Consider the following 11143-nt stretch of genomic DNA (forward strand, 5'->3'; position numbering starts at 1 on the left):
TAATAACTTTTCGATAACTATTGACTTTATCAAAGTGATAAAGATGAGATATCATTTGGATAAGTTCGGATTAAAATTACCTACAACTTAGTTTATAGCTAATTTTTAATTCTTAATAACTTTTTGATTACTGTTGACTTTATCAAATTAAGTGATAAAGATGAGATATCATTTGGATAAGTTCCAATAAAAATTACCTACAAATTAATTTATAATTAATTTTTATAAATCAGTCTAATAAAATGATGTGCGTTTCTTAACAAGTAAAAAATACATATTTTTTAATAGCATATATTTTCTGAGAAATTCTAGAGCTATTTCTAGTGTCTTTTTAGAGTCTTTCTATGCTGACATGACACTCTGTATTTTTTTAATAAAAACAGGAGATATAAATCAAGCTGTAATTTTTTTTTTTTTGTTAAAAACAATGTGTCATGTGTATAGAAGGACCTAGAAAGACACTCCAAAGAGTTATAGCATTTCTCATACTTTCCTATTAATGCTATAAAAAAAATATGTACTTTCTATTAAAAAAATATAAAGCATATGTTATTAAAAAAATATGTAAGAAGTACATGCTATTAAAAAAATATGTATTTCTTACATATTTTATGAATACGTGTCACTTTATTAGACTGACTTATAAGAATTAGCTCTAATAAGTTATGTGTTCAAATTTATCAAACAACCTATAGTGTGTATGTTATATATATAGCATGGTCCTGTTATAGAAAGTTGACATCTTTATTAGCATTAGTCAACTTTTTTAGGTATGGTGTGGTCATTTTTTTTTTGTTTGAAGAAATGATGTTCATTAGACCAAGTGACTTTGATATATAATATTTAAAGTAATATTATACAACACGTTTTTATTTTATTTTTATCTCATTTGTAGATGTGGTGCTAACAATCAACCATTAAATTTTTTTTTTTTGTATCCTCTGTCTCCCCAACAGCCTTAAAAGAGCAAAAAGAAAATCACAAATTGCATTTACTACTATCCTAAGAAACAAAAGCAAACAAGACTTTTTTACTAACAAAAATATAAGAATAACTCACTCATTACATATGTCTTTATTCAAAGTGGACTCCCTTTCAAGTTCATAATGATCTCCTTTGAATTTTTTTCTAATCAATATATGATTTTTGGTTTCGAAATTACGAATTATATTCTTATTTAAAACGTTGTCTATTGATTATTTGAATTTAGTTTATAAAGTTTAAAAATGCCTCAAAGTTATTTTACCTTTGTTTGGTAATGCTATTATACAAATGACATGTTGATTTGATATACGCTTTTTGTAGAGATGTCTTTATAACACCTTTTTTTTTTTTTTTTTTTTACCCTAAAGATAAGATTATTTTAAAATAATAAATAAACAAAATACACAGAGTAATATTTACTGCATAACAAATGTACACATTTTGTACAACAAAGCTTAGGAGTGGAGCCAGCATTTGGGATTTGGGGAGCAAAATTGAAAAACAAATCATTTGTGGGGCAAAACTAAAAAAAAAAATAATAATTTAGGGGTAATTTTTTTTTTTTTTTGGAAAACCATGGGGCTAGCTCCGCCCCTGACAAAGCTGATGTGGATTTTTTTTTTTTCATTTTCCTTTTAAAAAAAATTTGGACAAAGCAGATGGGGAGGGGAAATTATATATATTTAAAAAAAATAAAAAAATTCACGTCAACTTTATTATACAAAATGTGTATATTTGTTATGCAGCAAACATTACTTCAATACACAAAGAAAGGGTGGAAGCCTTCAACAATCTCTGCGAGTTCCTTTTCTTCCTAGAGAGAGCTCCCTATGAGTACAGTTTTCACCGGGAGGGGGGTGGCCTCACGCCTCCCTTCTCCCGATGGTGATTTTCCCTCTAGCTCCTCGTGAGCCAGGGTGGTTTTTTTTATTCCCTCTGGCTTGTTCCAGTGGGGATAGTTTCTTCCAACCACTAGGGTTATGGAGCTTTTGTTCCTCCGACTAGATTTGGTGGTGGCTGTGATTCTCCTAGCTTTAAAGCTATGGAGTTTGTTTATTTGCTCTTTTTTTTTTTTTTTTTTTCTTGTTTTTCCTCCTGTTTTAGCATATTGGAAGGCTGAAGATGTTTTTGAGGAGTGACCTTAGCCTGTGTCTCCAACTTCTTTCGAGCTAAATCTACAACGTTTCGCCGAAGACCTTGCAACACGACCCACTCAGCCATGTTCACCGTCCGCTTCTGAAGCCGCCACCTCAACCACAGGCAGTGTTGGGCCTCCACGCGCGGAGCGTGGCTTTCACTCGCCAAGGGTGGCCCGTGTGTGGAGAGCCACGCTTCACTCTTCCGACCAGGTTTTGGGGGTGTTTCAAGTTGGAGGGGTGTCCAACGGCAACATGGGAGGTTTGGGGGTGGCGTGTGTTTTACACACGCTGGTGACCGGGCAATTTTCTTCCTTCGGTAGTATCTAGGCTTCTGTGATCTGTGTTTTTTTTTTTTTTTCTCATTTTTGTACATCCTTGTCTTGTTCACAATTTACCTTTGTAATGGACTATAAATTACTTGGGCATTTTAGGAGGCTTGTAAGTTAGACCAGACCCTCTCATTTTAGTTGGGTTGTGCTTCAGTATAAAGAGATGACCCAATTGTTTGTTCATGTAATTTTAGTTTGTTGCTTAGGTAGCTGCTTTAAGCTAGGTTTATTCTTAGCTTAGTGATTATAGATTTGTATCTCTATTCACTACCTTGGGCTTACGGGTGTGTGTTTATAGCTTTCGGGCTGTTTGTTTGCCTCCAGGCTTGTTATCAATGGAAGTTCCAGCTCCTGTTAAAAAAAAAAAAAAAAAAAAAAAAAGAGCATCAAATAAAAACATTAAAAAAATTAGAAATGAGCCAAAAATATAATGACCCAATATTCTAATAGTTTCTTAGCCCATAAATCAATAAAATAGCTGCCCAAAATGGTGATTTTTTTTTTTTTTTGAACATGAAGCATGTGCTCTGTCTATTTATAAACCAAAAGGTAATATAGAGAAAGATAAGGGGTACAAGACACCCCTATATCCAAGTCAAAAATAAGTTTGACAAAGTAGCTGCCTAAGCAATACACAAATAATACATGAACACCCTATAGAGCCTCTCTTTACAATTAAGCCAACCCTAATAAGATGAGAGAACTGATCTAACTACCAAGCCAACAGATAAGTCCATTAAATATTTATGTATTACAAAGTCACACTATGAATTACATAGAAACTAGAGAATACACACAAACAAACACAACAACAAGAAGCACCAAACAATCACTGCCAACGTCAGAAGATGAGCAACCACCACCAGAGGCGGCGCGTGCGATCCCCTGGACTGAGACCCTAGCAGCCCAACAACCGTCGTAATCCACCAACTACCACCACTAAAGGCTTGAAAAGCAAGGCGTGGCTCGCACACGCCAAAAATTGGGGAGAGATCCCTAACATGTACCAACCGCACTCCGGACAAGAACAAGCGGCGAGACCATCAGAAAGCAGCAAACGAACTAGAACACGGCGGCAAGGACAACTGGGAGACGCGTTTTGAAAGAAAACCAGTGAAATAACACAAATTTGGTCCGTGAAGAAGACAAACTTTTGAGGCTCAACCAGAGAAGCACCGACGACGCGAGGAAATGGCCAAACCCTAAATCCAAACGTTGCGTGAAAGCCTTCCTATCAAAGAACACAAAGGAAAGAAGAAAACAAACACAAAATTGCACAACCTATAAGGTTATGAGACAAAACCTTCACCGGATCTAGTCAAAGAGGAACACAACCTCCACTGGAACAAGCCAGGTAGGGACGAAAAACGCTCCCTAGCCCCTAGGGGCTTGGAGGACCAAAGCACCGGGAGGAGGGAGGCGTGAAACCTCCCTCCCCCGGCGAGAAGAAACACTAAATATTCTCTCTCTAGAAAAGTTTGGAGTCTCTCTCTAAAATGATGATTTTTTAAGCAGTCCAAAGATTGGGCTACTTGGTTGAGATCACGCTAGAGTCAATTGGACTATAAGTTCTATAACAACTTAAGAAGAATTCCATGTTGATGTTAGGCAAGAGAGTGTCCGGGGCGTGTAGGATACATCCATTTTTAGACCATTGTCCCTTTTGTTTTTTATTTATAAAATAAAAAACCTGACAAACAACCCAAAACATAAGACACTTACAAAATATTCAAAATTATTTTTATCTTTATTTCATATTAATATACTTTTCCAATAAAAACTAAAAAAATAATCTCTAAAAGGCATTAACAAACCCAACTGCCTCTTCCCCCTTCTGATCCACAGTCACATTCTCGATAAAAGAAATATAAAACAATTCAAAGGCCAATAATAATAATAAATAAATAAATAAGCATTATTCATGTCTTTGCATATAGACCAAGCACGCCACTTCTGTTTTTTTGACAGAAAGCACGCCACTTCTTGATGGATCGCTAAAGCCACTTATCAAAATAAGCACAAATAGGTTTAAATGCGAATATACCCTGAGCCATGACCATCAATGGCTGACTTGATAGCAGAGGAGGTAAGATATATAATTGGATGGACAAGAATTTTAAAATCTACATCTGACTCACCCTTACCAGCCTCTGAAATTTATCTTCTTCTTCTTCTTTTTTTTTTTTTTTTTTTTTTTTTTTTTCTTATTTATAAACCATCTAGGTAGATGTCATGCTATATATTAGGCGTGAGAAAAAAGATGCTAATATGTGTGTCAGTGTGAGTGACCTATGAATGAATTGTATTTTTATAGTTAGTTTGATTAATTATACAACTAAGAGTATTATGTTTGACTTCTAAGTAGTAAGAAATGGTGGGTGGCAATTGACAAAAGACCCCCTCGAATCATGCACTATGACTTCATGAAATACAACATGTACATGCCACAAGGGATCGGAGCTAGTGACCTTAGATGCAGGTTTGTATAAACAAATTCAAAATGACGGCAGGTTGAGTTGGAATGGCATGATAATAATGCAATAATAATAATAATAAAAAAAAAGTTGTTTATAACTCGGGGAAGATATTCACTGGATTTTCATCCCAATTAGTTCACTATGCATGCGTAAACAACAAAAGAAACTTAAATGCTTTGAAATTGAGATTGGTTTAGAACATTAATAATAGAATTATTCCCGATATTCTCCACCGAAAAATGATAAATAGGGGATATTTGACCTTTTTTATTGGTTATTTAATAATTAAAAAATATATTTTATTATTTAAAAAAATATATATTTTATTAAAAACAATAAAATATATTTTTTAATTATTAAATGACGGACAAAAATGGCCAAACGTCCGTTTCTATCATTTCTCTTCTTATTGTACCAAAATTAGGTTTCACCTCACCAATAGCAAGATATATAATGAATATAATAACTGTTGATTTGATTGATAATATATATTAATTTCTTTTAGGCCTCTACTTTACTTCGTGTAGGTATTTTTACATATATTTTAAATATGTACATAAAAATTACGTCTTATGTTAATTCTGTTAAAAGATGCATGAGAAAATATCAAATTTGAACCATTGCATTAACTTCAAGCTTTATTTTTATTTTCATGTTCCTCCATAACTTGACTGACAATTTTTGAAATAATTTGTGAATTGAATATGAATGCAAAACAAAATTAGCTAGTTAAGGTTGATGGGTCTTATCTGTTTAATTAAATAGGTCAAGTTATATTTGACTTGTATAGTTTTATATTCATACCTTAACACCGGATATTTAGGGTTAGTAATTTTTGACACGACCCGTGAACTTAACATAAAATTAGTATGTTAAAATTAAGGGGTCTGCATCGTTTAATTAAATGGGTTGAGTTATAATTGATTTTTATACCTATTCCTCAAAATGATCTAAATCCAACACAAAAACACAAATTACTACCCTTAATAACCATACACTTAAATAAGAGAAAATAAAATAAATGGGTAACATATTGGGATCAAACGAGTTATTTTCTTGCCAATTCAGATCCTTTAGTACCCTTACTTGAACACTCTCAATTAATATTTTGTGTTTTTATCAAGAATCAATACAAATTTTGGGTGGTAACTCTCCCCAACGAACCAAGTAAAAAAATATGAATATGATTCTCTCTATTTCATCTGAATTGAAAAGAAATTATTTTTTTAGTTTAAATTGAATTTTATAAATCTAATGATATATATATATATATAAAATTTAAATTCAATAATATAACAATTACATCATCCTCCTCATTTCAACCTGCAGAGGAAATGCAGGTGGAACCGAGGAGCAGCAAAGGCAAGCGAAAGCCGAAAAGCAATGGCAAATGGCAAATGGCAATTGGCAAACCTAAAGGTCTTTTAAGGTAAGGTAATAGAAACCCGAACCTAACCCGGGGGTATAGGTGTCGCTCTCGGTTTCTACGTATTCCAACCAACCAACCAACCAACCTACCCCTCCAGGCCTCCAGCTTAGATTTCACCGTCAAACCCCACAGAATTTGGTTGGCTGGTTTTTCCTTTACCACGTATCGAGTCTATTGACCCTTCCTACCCACCTAATTATCACGGAACTGGTTTTGAAAAGCGTTTGGAAACGCCCACCGGGTTCCAAAAGAACAAAAAAATAAAAAATAAAAAATAAAAAACGCCCACCAATTGCCTTTATCGGCCATCGATTTTCCTCCCTACCAATTTTACCCTTCATTTATCGTACATTTTCTTGAGCCCCAATCCTAGCCTCCTAGGCTATCCAGAGCCCAATATGAACATCTCGTCTGAAGTCAGATGTCTTGATCCCCTAAAAAAAAAAAAAAAAATGTTATATTATTATTATTTATTTATTTTTATTTAAATTATAATTAAATTTGACATAAATTATTATTTAATTTTATGTTAATTATAATTTTAAAAGTAACATCAATTTTAGAAATAAAATAATGACATATAACATTCATAAGAATAAGAAGAAAAAAAAAGAAGAAGAAAAATGTTTTCTCTCAACCTTCAAGAAAAAGAAGAAATTATTTTTAATTAAAAATAATATTTTGATATAATATAAAAATAAAAAGTAGTTTTGGGTGATTGATAAATATTTTTTGATTGAGTTTACATTTTAAAAAAATATTTTTGTGGATCCATTTAAGAAAATTGTTTGACTATATTTTCAAAGAAATAAATACTAACATGTATAACCGACTTATTATTTATAAAAGAATTATTATTATTATTATTATTTTAAAAAAAGAAAGTGACCGTATGACCCTCCTCTACAAAAGATTCCACAGTTAAAATATCTAAATTAGTTTGTAATATTAGTCTAATATATTATTTTGGTGAAAATATTTCTTTATGATTGTCTCAATTGTAAAGTTAGGAAAATGCTTCAGTTCCTATTGCCTATCAGCTATATGAATTTGTCAAAGGTGTTATTAGGGGTATTATAATTTTTATTATAAGTTATTTACAAATTAATGCAAAAGTAAAAATGACACCACCAGATATAAATTGGCACATTTAAATAGTATTTATTATGCCAACAACTTATAAATTATATATAGCAGTCCGTCCAAATAACACTTATCACGTCAATTGTTAAATATAAATTGACACGTTCATGTGATACTTTATTATATTAATAACATATAAATTGTTAAGTAGCAATCCACGAAACAGTTATTTTTTAAAAAATTTAAATTATAAGAAATTTTGTAAAAAGATTGTACTAAAATTTATAATATCCATTATCCAAATATTTTCCTTCGTACAAAATGTTCCTCAAATACATCACCGAACCCAGTTGGGCCCTTGAAGAGAGAGCACTTCACAGGAACCGGCCCAAGGACAAAACCGTGAAAAGTGCAAACAGAGTCGTGATCTCCAACTTTGCTTGCGGAAAAAGCCAAACCCAAGGGTAGCGTCTGTAGCGACAATATCGGTACCCACTTACCTTTCTTTCCCTCACTCATCCCATAAAAACCCTAACCCCCCACTCTTTTATTTGTCTTCGTCTCTTTCTCCAACTACACATCTCTCTCTCTCTCTCTCTCTCTCGCATAACTCACTCTTTCAGTCTCTGTTTATCGAAAATGTCGGCTTTCAAGGGCAAATACCACGGTAGTTTTTCTTTCTTCTCGTATTTGCTTCGTATATTCTTCGTTTATCACTTGGTTTCCATAGATCTGGAAATTGTGTTCGGTGCTATCGGTTTTTTTTTTTGGTCAGTAATTGATGCAGATATGTTGTGTTCGTTTAGTAATCGTTGATAAACTATTCTTAATTAAAGCTCCTTTTGTGGCCGATTAATTTAGATCTGGATCTTTCCCAACTGATCCCAAGAAAATAGCCAGATCCGTTTGTGAAAATTAAAAGTTTTTTTTTTAAAGTTTTTTATGAGATCTTCCATAGCTTTTGGTTAGTAAGTGATAAATCGAATATCGACTATGAATCAGAGAAGAATAGTTTTGGTTTTACATCTCTTAATCAAGCTTAAAAGAATAAACCCTACATGAAAAGTATGGCAAGGAGTTGGTATTTTTTGTTATACAAATGCCAGATCTGTTATTTTGGGAATTATGGGTTTTTAGATCACTACGAATAAGAAAAAGACCTTGATTGTGATTTTGTTTGGATAAGGTGTCTGAATATTCTATTTCATGTTATAATCCTCATTTTCTTCTAGAGCTGTTTGCCCATAAATATTGGTAGTGTTTTGAGTTGCATATTGAAATCTATGATTGCCCACTTTTATAGATTGAAGAAAAAATTGTTGGAAAACATGTTTGAGAAGGTGAATTATAGTTTGAAAAAATGAATATATTTCAATATTCTTGTTTGGGTGAGAGTGGGTTTTGACTATTTTCCCCTCGGTTTTTGCATGTGAATTGTGTCTTGAAAACAAGTCTCTCCTCGGTTTTTTGGGGCGGATTGATTTGGTTTGAAAAAAGTTGGATTGTATTTTGCATTTTCTGACCCAAACATAAATTCAGGAAATAAAATAGGATTGGTTTGAAATTTGAATAATTTAATTAATCATATCAACATTTATAGCACAACAGTCAAGGTAGAGGTGAAATTTGAATAATTTAATTAAAAATAATGGTTAGGATTCTAAAAATTTCACCGTACTGTGAGCAAACAATCATTGCATTTGAGCTATTTAGTGATTAAAGTTTGTCTGCCTACAAAATCAATGTAGCTTCTTTATTCACTAGATTTAATGTCACGTTCTTTGAAAGATCTGATAGCAGATTCGAAATTTTGTAATGAGCAACTTTTCTCCTTGGGCATTGTATTTGCTTATAAAAAAAAGTTCCTTGGGCATTGTATTAACTACATAAATATTTGTCTCTCAGTATTTCACCTTGTGATAGGGTTTTTAAGACCTTTTTTTTAAAAAATAAAAATAAAAATTTGACAAGTCTTGTGATCCTTTCACTTAAGCGCATTTGGATCACGAACAACAAAAGAATTGTCCAGAAATTTTCTTTTTCTTAAATTGTTTAATGAATTTTGCGTGCTTTTCAGATGAGCTCATTGCCAATGCTGCATACATTGGTACCCCTGGAAAGGGTATCCTTGCTGCTGACGAGTCAACTGGCACAATCGGCAAGCGTCTTTCAGGCATTAATGTTGAGAATATTGAGGAGAACAGGCGTGCTCTCCGTGAGCTTCTATTCACCACACCTGGTGCCCTCAAATACCTCAGTGGTGTAATTCTCTTTGAGGAAACCCTCTATCAGAAGACTGCCGCAGGTATTGTGATCAAATCTGTATTGATTAGTTTCTTATCAAAAAAAATTTGTATTGATTAGTCAGAATGACTTTTATCTTTCTCTTTAAATTCTTATGGTAAAAGCCTAAAAGGATAGGTTGGCAGTCATTTACTATCATTGCATAATCTAAATTGTGTGTCCTACTTCAGTTTCCAGGTTTTTGTACAATATTTTGAAATTGCTAGGTTTTGTGGAAGATTTTGAATGGCTGCTCAGAAGTTTCCACTTTTTAAGCCTTTTTGGACTGTTTCTTTCTCCTGATAATAGAAAGTCTTTACCTTATACCTTGCAGGTCAACCCTTTGTTGAGCTATTGAAGGAAAATGGGGTTCTCCCTGGTATCAAGGTTGACAAGGGCACTGTTGAGCTTGCTGGCACCAATGGTGAGACCACCACCCAGGGTCTTGATGGCCTTGCACAGCGTTGCCAGAAGTACTATGACGCTGGAGCTCGGTTTGCCAAATGGCGTGCTGTGCTCAATATTGGCCCGAATGAGCCATCTCAGTTGTCCATCAACGAAAATGCCAATGGGTTGGCCAGATATGCTATAATCTGCCAGGAGAATGGCCTGGTCCCCATCGTTGAGCCTGAGATCCTGGTCGATGGATCCCATAGTATTGAAAAGTGTGCTGATGTGACCGAACGTGTTCTTGCTGCTTGCTACAAAGCTCTAAATGATCACCATGTCCTGCTTGAGGGAACTTTGCTGAAACCCAACATGGTGACCCCCGGATCTGATGCACCAAAGGTTACACCAGAGGTGATTGCGGAGCACACTGTTAGGGCTCTACAGAGAACAATGCCCTCGGCTGTTCCTGCTGTTGTGTTCTTGTCTGGTGGTCAGAGTGAGGAGGAGGCAACCGTCAACCTTAATGCCATGAACAAACTCAAGGGAAAGAAACCATGGACTCTTTCCTTCTCCTTTGGGCGAGCCCTACAGTCGAGCACTCTCAAGGCATGGGGAGGAAAGCCAGAAAATGTTGCCAAGGCCCAGGCTGCATTCCTTGCAAGGGCAAAGGCCAACTCAGAGGCAACCCTGGGAATTTACAAGGGTGATGCAAAACTGGGTGAGGGTGCCTCGGAGAGCCTTCACGTTAAGGGCTACAAGTACTGAAGAAATTTAGCTTCTAGTGGTTGTTTGTGTTTTGTTTTGGAGAGTTGATGGCGGTTGGAGGTGGTCCTTTTCTCTGCCATCGAGTACGGACTCTTTTTCAATGTTCTTTTGTTATCTCAGTTATAGTAGGACGGTGGTAGAGTAATAAAGCTCAGAGTCGATGTCATGGTGAGCTTGGGTTTTTTCGGTTGAGAACTGCTTATATTTCTCTGATCTTTTTAAACCAAGTATTTATGAAGTAATGACTGTCGTTTGATATTACAA

The 11143-nt window shown here is 34.3% G+C and overlaps 1 protein-coding gene across 1 annotated transcript; it reads left to right on the top strand.

The window, feature by feature from the left end:
* Positions 1–7942: 7942 nt before the first annotated feature.
* Positions 7943–11143, top strand: LOC133872467 (fructose-bisphosphate aldolase 6, cytosolic). Its single transcript, XM_062309974.1, has 3 exons — positions 7943–8108; positions 9519–9746; positions 10059–11143. The coding sequence occupies exons 1-3, from the start codon at positions 8081–8083 to the stop codon at positions 10877–10879; spliced, it is 1077 nt and encodes a 358-aa protein (XP_062165958.1). The 5' UTR covers positions 7943–8080; the 3' UTR covers positions 10880–11143.

Source organism: Alnus glutinosa, chromosome 7 (assembly GCF_958979055.1).
Source record: "Alnus glutinosa chromosome 7, dhAlnGlut1.1, whole genome shotgun sequence".
NCBI classification, from domain to species: Eukaryota; Viridiplantae; Streptophyta; class Magnoliopsida; order Fagales; family Betulaceae; genus Alnus; species Alnus glutinosa.

Excerpts from the sequence above, each read along its gene's own strand:
- LOC133872467 (XM_062309974.1), top strand. The coding sequence starts at position 8,081 with ATGTCGGCTTTCAAGGGCAAATACCACG. Across the intron at positions 8,109-9,518 it reads TTTCAAGGGCAAATACCACG|ATGAGCTCATTGCCAATGCT; the intron begins GTAGTTTTTCTT and ends CGTGCTTTTCAG. Across the intron at positions 9,747-10,058 it reads CTATCAGAAGACTGCCGCAG|GTCAACCCTTTGTTGAGCTA; the intron begins GTATTGTGATCA and ends TATACCTTGCAG.